The 16,106-nt window shown below is 41.2% G+C and overlaps 1 protein-coding gene across 5 annotated transcripts in view; it reads right to left on the bottom strand.

Moving 5' to 3' along the window:
• HTR4 (5-hydroxytryptamine receptor 4) overlaps positions 1-16,106 on the bottom strand; it is a 178,445-nt gene that overhangs the window by 75,063 nt on the left and 87,276 nt on the right. For all 5 annotated transcript variants that reach the window (XM_035715626.2, XM_049109262.1, XM_049109263.1 and 2 more), the window contains exons 3-4: positions 12,879-13,004; positions 11,424-11,624 (exon numbers count right to left, since the gene is read on the bottom strand). In XM_035715626.2, the coding sequence (XP_035571519.1) occupies positions 11,424-11,624; positions 12,879-13,004 (327 nt within the window). The remainder of the gene's footprint in view (positions 1-11,423; positions 11,625-12,878; positions 13,005-16,106) is intronic.

Below are 16,106 nucleotides of genomic sequence, written 5' to 3'. Positions count from 1 at the left end.
GGGGACACAATTTACTTTGACAACTCTTAGAAGACAGTCATGTATTTTAAGCTCCATGCTAATCTCCTCCCCACTCGTCCTGCAATTAAGGAAAATTCTTTCCTCCTCACTTCCTGCCATCCAACCACAGGGAAAGCAGGAGCAAGGAGAATAACTTGGAACCTTGGATTCTCAGAATTAGAGGAGATTTTAGCAGTCAGCTTTATGTCTTTATCTGAGTATCATGTCTCCCGGCCTTAATCATTTTTTATCTCTGTGGTCTCAGGATCAGTTATGTTACGTCTCAACTTTTCAGTTTCCGCGTGTGTAATGTGGGAATCATTATGTCTACCTCACTGATTGACGATGAGAACTGATGAAATAATGTTTAAAACAGAAAGTCCCTGGCACATAAGGCTTAATAGTAGTTATTATTTCTCCTTCTGATCTTTTACTTATATATAGAAGTATATAGAAGTATATATAAATAAGTATATATATATGTATATATATAAGTAAAAGATCAGAGACGGTATATATATATACACATATATATATATATATATATATATATATATATATATATATAAATTCCAATAGATTCAAATACATTTTGGAATCAGGGGCTTTAAATTATTTAACATATAAAATGAAAGTCACCTGGTTGAACATGGCTCCTAGTAGTCAATTATAAGAAACAAAATGGTGAATGAGTTTGACCCTAAAGGTGTATGGAAGTATTGAGACCATGCTGGTTGCCAACAATGAAGCTGATTATGTCTAGTATCCCCTTATGGACTTAATCCAGGCCCAGCTCTCCTACCTGAGATGATTGAAGACAACATCCTATATGGTCACTGAGATCAAATGTCTACTCAAGATCAACTAAAGAAAGAAATGTCAACTGCAGGAGAAAAAGAAATGAAGTAGCAGCTGGCTGCTAAGACCAAGTATTGAAACGGGATCAGGAAAACAAACCTTTTACAACAGATTTTTTTTTTCTCCCTACAGTTCCTAATTCATAAAGCACAAGCTAATGGTCTTCAGGACTTTGGACTAAGAGAATAAAGAGCTCCACTGAATCAGTAAGTTTATTAGTTACAAGGGGCATTTTGCCTTTAGCAAGAAAATCGGTTCTAGTCCCAACTCTCTTATAGGTATTCCTTCCAACATTTGACAAATCACTTGGTGTCTTTGCATCTGTTTTCTTATGTGTAAAAGGGGATTAATTACATCTCAGTTTTGTTTTGGTTTTTTTAGAGTTGTAATTGTGTTGGAATAAAGACGGCCATAAATTCTTTGACACTTCCCATACACAGATGGAGAGTCTGTCCCTTCCCTTGGATGTAGGCTGCCTTGTGACTGCTGTGACGGAGATACATTAGAAGTATTGTACGCCAGTCCCAAGACTAATTTTTAAGAGGGCTCTTGGTTTCTCAGAGGGAAGAGGGAGAGGAGCCCAGCTTAGCCCAGCTTTACAAGTGACCCCATCAAGGTGCCATGCATGTGATAAATTGCCTTGAACCCTCCAGGCTAGTCTAGTCTTCAGCTAAACTTTGGCCACGCCCAAATTCCCGATGCACAGAATTGTGAGATCTATATAATAATGCATTGTTGTTTAAGCCATTAAGTTTTGGGGTAGATGTTCTAGATGAGCGCAATAAGTAAACAAGTAATATACAGTCTGGTGTGATTGTGAGGTTCATTGGCTGGATAGCAGTACTCCCTCCAGTAGGGGGATCTAGCCACATTTTGTGGCAGAGCTCTGGATAAAGAGATATATGTTTCTGCTTGTAGTAATTGGTTTTACAGTATTTCAGTTGCTCTGGTTCCCCTTTGAAGAGGTGAAGAAGCAGCAGCAGCTTCAAGAAAAAGCTAAAGGGCTTTCCTTTGCTCCCCTAGGGGCTTGGCAAGTGGCCAGTCACCTAGAGGATTAGTGAAGAAGGCCACAGCAGGGATATTCATCAGGAGCCAAGGACATGAAGGGGGGCTGAGAATGTAGCCAAGAAAAGAGGGAGAACTTCAGGTTCCAGGAAGAAAAAAATATGGGGGTGGGAGGATATGGAGAGACTCTTCTCCATCAAAGATCTGAAAGACATTACACTAGGTCTTTGCAGGAGTCATAATCCCATGTGCAATCTGCAGATTTAATGCTTACTGTGCTCCTCTCTGTTAAATATTCTTCTGTACCTTCAGGATAAAAAAAAAACTTGAAAGAAAGGGCATATCAGCTATCTAGGAAAGGGTCTTCTTGAGTTATTATAGACTAAAGAAAAACAGGTTATCTGCCAAAAATGTCAACTGAAAACATCCTGCCAGGACTTACTGGACACACACACAGATTTCCAAGGTATGTATACTTTACTACATGTATGAGTTGGCCAATCTGCCAGTGGACTGAATGACTGTCCCACCTACCCTTCCAGACTCAGCTGAAGGGTTATATCACCTTGAAAGTTCCTTGTGCCCCCCAAAAAAATACTAGGAGAGAATTTTTTCTGTCAGAGATCTGGATTGGTTCCCCATCCCTGCCCTGGTTTTTCACAGTACTTTGTATATGTCTGTGACATGGCATCTCTCCAATTGTATCATAATTGTATGTTTCTTCTCTCTGCTTCAACTCCTCCTCCTCCTACTATACTTGCCATCCATTTACAGAGGGCACACTATGTGGCAGGAGGTATATTCTATTGTATCTAATTCTAACAGTTGACTCTACAAGGGAGCTCTCATTACCCAAATTTTTTTCCTTTCCTTTTCTTTTTTTAGTGGGGGAGGGGCAGAGGGAGAGGGAGAGAGAGAATCTTAAGCAGGCTTCATACTCAGCACTGAGCCTGCTGCAAGGCTCAATATCATGACCCTGAGATCATGACCTGAGCCAAAATCACGAGCCAACCAGGCACCTCTCATTATCCACATTTTAAATATGAGGAAATTGAACCCCAGAGAGTTTAATCCACTTATCTAACATCATAGGGCCTGGATACAGTAAAACTGGGACTTAAACCCATATCTGCCAAAGTTCGTGCTCTAGTAATGCTGGTAAATAAATGGATAAGTTTAGACCAAAGCAACTCTATTTAGGAAGAGGAAGGAGAATATGCAGTGCCCCATAAGCTTTCTGAGCTGTAGACATGTGGAAAAAAAATTGAATATATTTAAATACATTTAAATATACAGCTGATAAATAAAATAATATACAGGAATAATAACTAAACATCTACTGCAGCAATCAAGAGATGGGGTGAGGAAAAGGAGTGAAGAGGAGGAAGACAGATTTGAAAGATATTTATGACAATCAATCTATGATTTCGCATCCAGCTGGTGATGGTAGACAGGTCAAGATGACCCCAAAGAATTGCATTTAAATGACTAAAAGATGACTAATAGTAATGCACCTTTGATGTACAAAGTAGAAGAGGATATTAGTTTATAATGGAAATTTCCACTTTGGAAATTCCACACTGGATTTAAGAAAACAGACAGAAGCTTAAGGCAGGAGCTGAACAGGCAGTTGGAGACGGATGGAGAGTCCAGCATGGGACAAGACTGCAGGAGAGATGAGAGCAGAGGTGCAAGTGAAGCCGCTAAATGGGTGAGCTCTCCAAAGGAAAGAGGGGAGACGCCTAGTGCTGGCAGGCTGTGGATCTAATCTTGAAGACATTCATTCATTCAACAGAAAGAAAAAGGCAGCTACCAGTATCTGTGAAGGCACCCATGTCAACCAGTAGAAATGGAAAGGAAAAAATGGAACAATAACGTGACTAACATTCATTGAATGCTTACTATATACATGCACTGATTGGAGTTATTTGCATGCACTCAGTTACTTATTCTTCATAGACTCCAAAGAGAAGGTTATGTTACACAATGTTATTAACACAATGTTACAGCTGAGTTGATAAGACTCAAAATTTAAGTAACTTCTCAAGATTACATAATTGATAACTGGTCAAATCAGGATTGAGTCCAGGCAGTCTAGCACCCCAGACCTCATTCTTAACTACTTGCTACATGGCTCATTCTAGAAGAGTAGAAAAATGAACACCAAAGTCTGCCCAGGCAACCACAAGTCACATCTCAGAACATCTGCTAACTATGCCTGGAGCAGCTACTGTGGACTGATCAGAAGAGCACAAGGACAGGTGGGTTGAAGGCTGACTCTCCAGGAGCTTCTAGTCTAGGATGAGAGGGACAGAAACCAATGAATAAGATGAGTGATAACTAATATTTAACATTCTATGAGTGCTCAGCTTTAGGAATGAAGCCTGGCTAGCTGGTGGAGAAGGTGACACATATTGTATGAATATTGAAAGGTGAGTGTACATCAGGAAAAGAAAAGAAATGCAAAACACAGGTAGCAACACAGGGCTATGAAGACACATGTCGTACTCAGGATATGATAACGGATCACTCATGGGTGAGAGCTGATGTAGGAAAAACAGACTGAGGACCCATTGGGAAAAGCACTGAAAGACAAGGTAAGAATTTAGCCTATAGTCGATAAGGGGACTTTGCACTTGCTGTTTTCTGGAACCCGCCTTCCCCATGCCTCCTTTTCTTCCCCTTTTACCTACTGGCATCTGCATGTTCCACAGATTTCAGCCTCACCATTACTTCCTCCCAAAGCTTCCTTTGCTTTGGAGGCCACATGTTCCCTGATTTCAATGGACACCAGTTTCACCATGATTACCTACTTACCTACCTGTATTCCCCACTAGACCAAAAGCTCTATGATTCATAGATTTTTCTAGTTGTTCGGCACTGCACTTCTACAGCTCTGCTCAGCTCCTAGCAATCAGTAAATGCTCAATACATACTTGATGCAATGAATATAAAAATAAGAGTTCATATCCTCTGGCATGAGATTCACTCAACAAATATTATTATTACATACAAAGCATGAACCAAACCTCGAAGAGTATGTGAGAAGAGGAAACGTAATACTCTTTCCTTGAAGAAACACAATTAAATCCCATTGGGAAAACAAATGTAACTGTGTGCCACAAGGTCACAATGACAGATACTTTTCATGTATACATTACAAAATTGAGTCGTGCTGCAGGGAGATCATTAAGAAGTGCAGACACGCGTATCTCTAGCACAGGATGGAATATGCAACCTTTGAGTCAGAATCATATGTTTAACAAGTAATTCTGTTTTAAAAGAAAATCTGTGACTGAGAAATTGTTGGAAGAGTTTTGCTGATAAAACACATCAAGTTCTTGGGCTATCAAGAGAAAGGGTGGCAATTTGCTATCAACGAGGAAATCTTTCAATGCCACAGAGAATGGTATACTAAAAAAGAGAGAGAGAGAGAATGGTATACTAAGTGAAGTGAAACATTTTAAAGGGGATTGCTTTTGATGCCGAATATAGGACAAAGTACAGCATTGATTAGGGAAATAGGGTCAAGATGGTTAAAGGTCTAAAACGGTCTAAAAAGTTTGGCATATGAAACCAGTGGAAGGATTTAGGGATGTTTGGCCTAATGTATGAAGAGATGGGAATGGCAGCAAACTTTTATCTTGTGGAGGCTCCATAAAGATATCTGCACGTCCTCCAGCCAGCCTAAAAGAAGCGGATGTTTGCTGTTCTTGTCTACCCCACATCCTTCTTCCAGAGGGAACTGCCTTTCTCCCACGCCATATGCTTCTGGTGAAGCTGGCAGTCATGGTGCCTCACCTCTGCCCAGCAACCACAATGTGTCATCCCAGCACGGTGATTGGCCAAGATGAGAGTGACACAGCAAAGCCAGCCAAAGTTCTCCTGTGAGAAAGGGTTTCTTCTCTTGCTCACAAGTTAAGGAAGGTCTAAGAGTCATTTTTCTAATCCTAACCTAAGAATAAATACAGTAAGAACACAGCGTAGGGACAAAGAACACAGCTATCAAGAGAAGAACACAGAGAAATGTACAGAGACAGAGAGGAGATAGACAGAAAGAGGAGGAAGAGACAGAGAAGGAAAGGCAGAGATAAGGAGGAGACAGAGATGAAGGGAGAGAATGAGCCTAGATGGCATTGTTGAAGCCCTGAAGATGGCCTTGTCTGAAGCCAGACTTGTTAGCTAATGGAACCAATCAATTTCTTTTTTGTCACATGCTGCTGAAAAAGATCTTACTAGTATATCATCTGAGAAGCAAGTTGGTCAAAATACTACAGCCAGGAAATTCTTTGGAATATTTACAAGGAAAGCCTTTTTCTTTTTCTTTTTCTTTTTCTTTTTCTTTTTCTTTTTCTTTTTCTTTTCTTTTTATTTATTTATAAGAGACACACACACAGAGAGGCAGACACAGCAGAGGGAGAAGCAGGCTTCACGCAGGGAGCAGAATGTGGGACTCATCCTGGAAGCCCCAGGCTAAAGGCAGCGCTAAACCACTGGGCCACCGGGGCTGCCCGGGAAAGCCCTTTTCAATGGCTTATTTAAAACATAAATCCATTTGAGTAAACTAAAAATATATTCCCTAAAGTCTGTTTCTTGCATATAAAATGAGTGGAATTTGCAGGGAGCTACTATTTATGGTGGTCACCTCAAGGGTTTACTGCTGTGGAGGTGCAAAAGGAGAATGGAAACCTTTTTATGTTCTCCTTGTAAACTGATGGCATTTTTGGCATTTTTTTTTATATAATGCTCAGGCCTTATGGTCATGCCTGATAAAAACTATGATGATTAGAAAAGAAGCTACTTCAGTGGATCAGGTAGGAGGTCATGAACTAGGGTGGGACCAAGGAAGATGGATGTGAGGCTGAGCAGGAGGAAGAGTGTGCTGATCCTAGGAGATGGTGAGGGCTCCCACAGGGGGTGAATCCAGGGATCCTGTGAGAAAGCAGAGGGGACATATTGACCAGAAAGAGATCTGTGCTCTCTGCCTTGCCCAGGCCTCAGAGGGAATTCCTAACACTAAAGTCAAGAATGTTTTCAGTGACTAGAGAATGTGCTGGTCTAGGAGCACTTTCAGCCAAAGGCTATCATGGATACTGCTACATTCAAGAAGTGTCAACTTCCAGCAAAGAGAAAACTGAAGTTTGAGACATATATTTAAGAAGTTAGCAACAGAGATGTCTCCTGACTCCACTCCAACTGATCACCCAGTCTCACCAGCACCACTCCCAGCTGCGCCCCCATATAATTGTTGTTAATGGTTTGGTGCAATTTCATTCATAATCTCTCTCTCTCTCTCTCTCTCTCTCTCTCTGTGTGTGTGTCACATTCACTTATGTAAACCCACATACAAACATCTCTTTATTTATTTTATAAAAGCAGAATTATTCTAAACATTAAAATTTGACACTTGCTTTTTTCCCCAAAAATAATACACCAGCGGTATCTTTCTAGGACAAACACATAACTATTTCTCATGATTTTTAGTGGCTGGATTAAAAACAGTCCTCTATTACAGATATTTGGTTGGTTTTCATTCACTACAGAACCTTAGATTCAAAATAATCAACCGTACTATAATGCTTTTAATGCAGTTTTCTAGTCTCCCATGACTCATACTATGTGATGCATGTAGTTTAATTATGCTTTGGAAATTATTTTTAACAAGGCAATAAAATTTTCATTAATAGGGTTCAATTCTCAAAGCACTAAGGAAGCACAGTGGATGGAGCAGTGTAGTTGGGAAAAAGCATTTTATAGTATTAATGGAGTCCTAGATCTTGCTTTGATCCATGGGTCTGCCATCCTGGTGGAATTAAGAATCACAGTGAGCATTCTTGCTTGGGAAGCACTACCCTAGATCAGTTATCCCCACAGACTCATTGTAGTTTCACAGAAGACAAAACATCTTGCCAGGAATTATATGATGAACAATGGCAGCATAGCTCCCTGACACGCTCACTCTGTGCTCTGGCCCAGCCCACTCCAGCCCAGCCCAACTGTCAGGCTGGGAGGTTCACAGCAACAACAGAAGCTAGATGATAAATAAAAGCATACTCTTCCAGGCTAAGATGTTATGTTGTCATGTTCAGAGAGGGCCTTCCATCCCAATGAGAATATCACTGCAGGGACAGGAGATGCTAGAAACAATTGGCAAATGTCCCAGGCCCCCTGAGGAAAACAAGCCAAATGAAATCATTTGACTCCATCTTATTTATGATATCGGAGTTTTTGACGTCCACTTTTAGAGAAGGAAATAGAACTAATGGTGGCACAAAAAGAGACTTTTTGAGAGAATTCCCTCAAAAAGAGAGTGTACCGAACACTCCATTTGTTGAACAGTGTTTACCAAATACCTAAATCAGTATTTGTGTAATTACTGGTTAATTGTTAATTTCCCCATTAAAAAGGTAGGTTCCATGAGGGTGGGACCCTGCCTTATTCATATAGTCACACTTTCTCCCATTGGGGGAGATATTCCACATATGAGTGGAATATAAGAAACAAAACAAATGAACAAACAAACAAACTAAAGAGGCAAAAAACTCCCCAGACTCTTAAATACAGAGAACAAATGGCGGTTGACAGAAGGGCAACAGGAGAGGATGGGTGAAATAGGTAAAAAAGATTAAGAGCTACAAACTTCCAGTTACAAAATGAATAAATCATAGAGATGAAAAGTATGGCATAGGGAATATAGTCAATAAAATTGTAATAACATTGTACAGTGACAGATGGTGGCTACACTTACCGTGGTGAGCATTAAGTAATATATAGAATTATTGAAGTATTGTGTGTACACTTAAAAGTAATATAACACGGCAAGTTAATAATACTCCAATAAAAAGTATAAATGCAAAAAATGTTAGAGAACTGATTTTAATCACAATTGCACTGAATTTTACAAAGAAGAATTGGTTTGATGGGATCAGAGACAGCTTCTGGAAAAAGGAAAGAACTGAGCTAAAATCTGAAAGATAGGCAGGGGAGGGGGGTAAAGGAGTTTTCCAGGCAGAGTGGGGAGCTAAGGTCCTGGGATGGCTGAGCACAGAGCGCTGGAGAGAAAGAAGGCCAGGACAGCTTGCAGCCCAGGGAGTGAGGCTGGCAAAGGGCATCACATAAGGCTGGGGACACGGACAAGACAGATGGCACAAAACCCTACAGGCCAAGGTGTCTGGTCTTGAGCCCCAGTGCGATGACAGCCATGAAAGGGTCTCAGGGAAAGAAGCACTAGATCAGAGTTGCGCAGTGTGAGAGCTTGTAAGAGGGGAGCAGACTGGAGGAGGAAAAAAGAGATGTGGAGAGAACTAGAAGGTTGCTGAAGTGCCTATGCAAGAGATGACATTAGTTTGGACTAGGATGAAAATGATGAAAAGAAACAGAAATAGAGTTGGATCTGTTTAGGAAGGACAATCAGTAGGACTTATTGTTTAAATGCAGAGGATAAGGAAAGATCACATTAATAATACCCAATTTCTGGATAATGCATCTGCTGGAGCAGCTATTCACTGAGGAGGTCCACATTCCGTAAGAAAGATCAGAAGGCGCGTGGATAGTTGTGGGAAACTGAATTAACATCCACTGGCATTGTATCCGTGCCTAGCCAGGCCGAGGCTATGCCTCTGGTGGACTCTCTAACTTAATCCTAACTGCAATCCTATAAAATAGATGCTATTGCCCCCAGGATAGAGATGAGAAAACTGAGACTCAGAAGAGCTTAATAACTTGTCACCGTTCTCAGAGCTAAACATAGGCAGAGCTGGGATTCGAACCCAAATCTCTTCAGTTCTAAAGCAGATGGTTGTTAATGATCAACTCATACTGCTTCATGACAACTCCCTCCCGACTACTAGGGGAGAATTTCATGAATTCAAAAGAACCCGATAGTTCATCTGGAACTCTGAAGCCAAATCTCCCTGTAGGGAAACTTCAGTCCCCTTAGGGCTGCTCAGAGTAAAATTTCCATATCAGGAAGATGATTCTACATGTCCCCCTATTCTTTACTCCCTACTCAGCTCATTCTCTTCCCCTTGCTTTTGCCCAAAACTGAAGGTTACCTCCACTTGCCATGATCACCTCTGCTTTGCCTTCTCCACGTTCCTGTAACACTTTCAGTCTCGGCACTCATTTTGGCAATGATCACATACAGGCAACCCTGTAAGATTTCCTTGTGCCTTACATTTTATTTCTTCTCATGTGAACTTTCATACGCTGTGTAGTGACTGTCTTAGAGACTTTCATGTACTGAAATCAGATTGTTGTAAACAAGTTAATAAACACAGACTTCAAACTATGACATGCTATGGGTCTGGCTGCCAACCAACAGTTCAGTTTTACCAATGACACTATCTGTAGCTATAGAGTCTCATTACATGTGCATTTAACTTCAGCACATTCACCTACATGTTCTTTGTAGAGCAAGAGAAAGAAGTCGCACACTTTAAGTAGAGCTCGCCATTATACTTGCCATTCCAATCAATAAGCACCTGTCCCATGGGATAGGAGATGAATCTGCTATTCCTGCAGCTGGGTTCAGGCCCTTAGGACCTTCCCCAGTGTGAGTAATTCTCTGGACAGACTCTGATTTTCATGTTTAAAGACACATACTTTGGATGCATGACAATCTCTAATTTTAGTCAACTGCTTTTCCCATCCCACAATTAAAGAAACAGTAACCTAACCCTAGACCGGAGGAAAAATTGGGCCTGTTGGACTCTTTTAGAGACAGGAAAAGTTTGTCACTGGTAATTCTGATAACATATGACTTGCACACCACACTTGCTTTTGGGACTATACCCCTAAGAAACGAACACCGAGATGGTGGCCTATGATCCTGTAATCTTTAAATTATATTCTGCTCTTATTGCGGAATACAAATGTGTAGGAATTGGAAAACAAGTCCTAAGACAGCTGATAAGTGTACATCTCAAACAAATAAGACAAAGATGGAAATCATTAGGCCTCCTGAAGTCAAATGTGAAGAAAAAGAACAAAACTATACAAAAAAATTAAATGCTAGCTTCGCATCCCCCCCCCACACACACACACAAGCAATTAATAGGGATTTTATAATTAACTTTCGGGAAAAGATCCTCCAAGTTGCATGTGCATACCTAGATAAACACATAAAATTATGATACAGACACCTTTTTCCAGAGGAGGTCATGTTTAAACATCAGACTCTTATTCTGAACCAGCCCTACTGACTAGGGGCAGGTGCATTAATTCTTGCTCCCTCCGAGTTTTGTTCACACCATGAGTATAAAATGTAGAGCTCTACAGTAGACCTGATTACCAGTACCTGTCACTATCTAGATTGTGAACTCCCCGCAGGCAGGTTCTAAGCCTTACAAACCTCTGTGTCTGCAAGACCTCGGAGAGGGCTCAACTAAAAAGGAGCCCTTTGCACAGACTGGAAAGTAGGGGAATCAGGGAATAACCAGATCTATCTCTCTGAGATTCATCACTTCTAAGGAATTAGGGAAGAAAGAAAGGCATGGTCCAATAGCCATCAGGTCCTTGCCCCAACATGAAGCTCTGCTGGGCACATGCTCTGCTCTTACCTGTCCAGGGAAATGCAGCACAGGTGAAAAATCGATGCTGTCGTGAGCAGGACATCTAGCGATGTCCGGACAAGGCAAAACATCTCCCCATAAATCCAGATGTCTTGAACCAGCTCAATGGCACCAAAGGGCATCACCAGCACAGAAACTAGCAGATCCACAAAGGCGAGAGATACAATGAAATAATTGGTTTTTATCTTCCTGTGAGTGAAAAAGTAGAAGGGAGAAGGCAGGGGGAAGGGAGGAAAGGAAAGGGAGAGAGAAAGGAGCAAGAGAGGAAAAAGGAGGAGAGGGAAACAAAGAAAGAAGGGAGAGAGACAAAGGAAAGAGGAGTCAAGCACAATATGTTCTGTGAGATTCTCTTTTCCATTCTGTCTCACGGTATGCAAGGTCCAGCCACCCCTGCCTTCTCCAGACCCCTTGCCACCCAAATCCCTCCCATCCTCTTCCCTGAGGCCCCATGAGTGGACTCCCTCCAAGGGCCTCTACACAGTCTGCTTTCTCTCCCTACCTGCCCTTCCCTTCAGGCTGTGGTTTGGTTATTCTCAGGGAACCCCCCCCCACTAGGCTCCCTCCTCACAAATGGTGTTAAATTCCACTGTTTTCCACTCTTTGATTGACTACTGTGTGCCTCACATTTGTGACACTGGTCAGAATTGTGCTTTTACACTTTCTTTGCATCATCCCTGGATTAGGGCCTGCCTTGCTTGGGGAAGGAGGCTACAGACAAGGCAGGACTGCATTTTTTATGCCCCTTTATGGCCTGGTGGCTCTCGATCCAGGCTGAACACTAGAATCACTTGGTGAATTTTTATAAATATTGAGGCCCATGTCTCTCCCCAGATCAATTAGTTCAGAGACTTTGGGTGATTAACCCGCCTAGCCACTCCTAGGCTCCCAGGGTTTCAGATAAAATATAGGACTCCTAGTTAAGTTGCAATTTCAAACAATGAATAACCATTTAGTATAAGTATGTTTCAAACACTACATAAGACATACTTATACTACACATTAGCAATTTTCAAAAGGTCTTCAGGTGATTTTAATTGCAGCTAAGTTGAGACTCATGAAGTAGAAAGAGCAGAAGACATGAGTTTAAATCCTAGATCAGTCACTGGGTAGTCACCCCTTTTCTGAACCATTGATAAAGTGGGGAGGTTAGATTAAATATGCCCTTAACAGTTATATGTATATATACAGTGATCACACCTATTACCAAAACCCCCAAAGTTGAACACAGGAAAAAAGACGGGACAGAGATGCATGTTAAGTGCTTACATTGGCTACGTCAGTAAAGGGGAATTATGTGTCATCTTTTGCCTGCTCTATTTTACAACATCGTTTCCCTTTTATAATTATAAATTGTAATGGAACTCATAGTTTGGACCCCAGCTCTCCGGGGAGAGCCTAGAACTCCACCCTTGTTTCCTCCTGAGGTCTCCTCCTGCTACTCACCTGAGCTGCCTGTCCCTGCACACAGCCACCATCACCAGCAGGTTCCCCAAGATGGCCATCAGGATAACCGCTGAGAGAAACGTGAGCAGCACGACTTTCTCCACTGAACCAAAACCCTCCTTGGAACTGGAAGAAACACATGCACACACACACACACACACACACACACACACACACACACAGACAGAATTAAAGGAAACTCTGAGATACAGGAAAGAATATTAATTTTTTCCTCACTTATCTTCAGGAAGGTAACTTTACCATTAGCAGCTGTAATACACATTTATTGTGCACCCAGTGTATGCCGCTGTCTATACCTGTCACTTTACATGCTGTCCTAGTTAACTCCTATATAGCAAGGAGAAGGCTAAGAGAGGTGAATTTACTATCTTAAGATCACACAATTATTCTGCAATCAGAGAACTTGTGACCTTCCTTCAGAGCACTGACCTCAGCTCACATTCAGAAATGTGTTTGGTTGACTCCTGTTTTGTGCCTTCCCCAGTCAAATGCAAACTCCACGAAGCAGAGGCCTTGTCTGTTTTATCCGCTGATCAACTCAATTTCAATGCATCACTCATTTTTCAGATGAAGGAAAGATGGCATTGGATGAATGAATGACAGTAACTTGAACCAGGGTCTGTGTGAATACAAAGGCCACCTTGTCTCCTGAACCCCATCCCTGTCCATGCGGAAGCTGCTATGTACAGGTGGGCTGTCCAAGGGAGAGATCATGGCTTGAAGGTTCTAACAAAGTTGATCTGAATAAACTGATCAGATTCTGTGAAGTCCATTGCAAAGACAGCAGCCAATCAATATGTTCAGGTGCTCCTTTCACTGCCCTGAATCCTATTTCTTCTGGTGCCCAACATCCCAGCCCAAGACTGTGTTCTTGTCAATTTCAGCATCCAATTTGGTTCTCTAAACCCTGCCCTCCTAGTGCAAACTCAGCATTTTGTTTTATTGACTTGGAAGCAAGTGTCCCCATCAATGAAAGCATAAAATCTGCAGGCTGTCAAGAAGCTGTGAGAAAGTTTTATTTTTAATAGAGTAGTAATAAAATGTTCTTTTTAAATGAAGTTTCAAAGAACCTCAAAATGCTCAGACACAAACCCTACATTATAATATGGAGAAACAGGTCCAGAGAGGAGAACTGAATTGTCAAAGTATATTAGTGTCTGGTCTGGGAGAAGCTGCTTGTCCTGTGAGCCCACCCCTGGAAACATAGGGTCCCAAGAAGCAAGAAACAACTATCTTTACTGAGCTACTTCAACGGAAAACCAAGATGGCTGTTGGCCCCAAATGGCAGCAGCCCACCAAGTCCTAGCTCTGGCCTCATCCAAAATTTTTTCCAGTATGCCTGGCATGGAAGACAAGGTTATTACAGTGGTTGGAGAACCAGCAAGTTCCTCCACTCTGCTAATAAGTGTTTTGATTAATTGATTGCAGTTATTATGGTTAAGGTTTCATGAAAAGAAATTCAACATATGTTCATCCAAATCACTCTTTCACACCTAAACTCCAACTACCAACATGTTACAAATATTAGATAAGGAAGATTTAATTCGAGAGGAAAAATGCTTCAGTAGGATGATATGGCTATCTCAAATTAATTTGATCTTAGGTTATGTTAATGCATGTATAATGTCTAACAAAGCAGGTGACAGTGGTTTTTCTCCTTGTCCTTCTCAGAGGCTCTGACTGAGAGTCCTTCTGAAACATGTCCTCCCAAAGTCTCTATGCTTGCTGTGCCTTCCTCTTGGACTGCTTCTTTAGTGGCTGGCTTCTTCTCATCATTCAGGTCTCAGATTAAAGTTAATCCCCCTTGCATGTGCCACAGTCAACAAACATTTTGCTTTTCTTTATAGCACTTGTTATCTGAAATGACTTCTGCTGTTGATTATTGTCTGTGTCCCACCCCCACAGAATGACTTCGGTTCTCTTTTTCACAGCAATTCCCAGATCCTAGCACAGTGTCTAATCTGCAATGTATGTGTACAGGTATGTGTAGTACATGGGAAGTACTCAATTATTTTCTAATTAAGTGAAAGAAAGAAAAAAAAAGTGAAAGAAAGACATATTGTATTCATAATGGTGAGGTTTATTCTTCAATGTCTTTGAAGACTGGTCTTTGAAGGTACAAAGGAGATTTTACCTAGAGAAGAGAAGACACACAGATAAGACACAAAAGCTATTTTTAACTACCTGAAGCCCTGTCAGTTGAAATAAGAGTAGATTTATGCATTCGTTCATTCAACAACATTTTCTGAACACCTACTCTGCAGTAGGCACTGTTGCATGTCTTATGGAAGCAGAAATAAGTGAAACAGAGAATAGACAATGAATAGATAAATGAGAAAATATGTAAAATATCAGCCAGTCATATACACTGTGGTAAAAAAATCTAGGAAGGACAGGAGGACGGGACTGCCAGAGGGGGATGAAGGGTTAGCTATTTAATGGTTGTCAGAGAAGGCACTGTGATAGGATTGTCACAATTGATGCCCTGAAGGCTGCACAACTAAGTGGAACCAGTGATCAGGTTGTAAGCAGTGTTTCTCAACTTACTACATATTAAGACAAATACCATATGATTTAACTCATATATGGAATTTAAGAAACAAAACATAGGGGAAGGGAAAGGAAAAGGAAAATAAAATGAGATAAAAACAGAGAGGGAGGCAATCCATAACAGATTCTTAACTCTAGGAAAGTGAGGGTTGCTGGAGGGGAGATGGGTGGAGGGATAGGGTAACTGGGTGACAGGCACTAAGGACTGTACATGATGCAATGAGCACTGGGTGTTATATGCAAGGATGAATCACTAAATTCTACCCCTGAAACTAATATTACACTATATGTTAGTTAAATTGAATTTATGTTAAAAACACTTTATTTTTTATTTTTTATTTTTTTTAAAACACTTTAAAAAAAAATCACCTAAGGAGCCTTCACAAATGCTGGTATATGAGCTCCAATCTCAAAAACACTGATTTAATTGGTCTGGATTTTGCAGCCTAAATGTTGGAATTTTTAAAAGCTCTCAAGTGATTCTTATGTGCAGCCAAGGCTGAGAATCACTGCTAGAGGGAGGCCTGGGTGGCTTAGCAGTTGAGCATCTGCCTCTGGCTCAAGGCATGATCCCAGGTCCTGGGATTGAGTCCCATCGGGCTTTCCATGGGGAGTCTGCTTCTCCCTCTGCCTATGTCTCTGCCTCTCTCTGTGTGT

This window comes from Canis lupus, chromosome 4, assembly GCF_003254725.2.
Source record: "Canis lupus dingo isolate Sandy chromosome 4, ASM325472v2, whole genome shotgun sequence".
Lineage (NCBI taxonomy): Eukaryota > Metazoa > Chordata > Mammalia > Carnivora > Canidae > Canis > Canis lupus.
The sequence above is the reverse complement of the archived record's forward strand: the minus strand, read 5'-3'. Positions and strand labels throughout refer to the sequence as shown.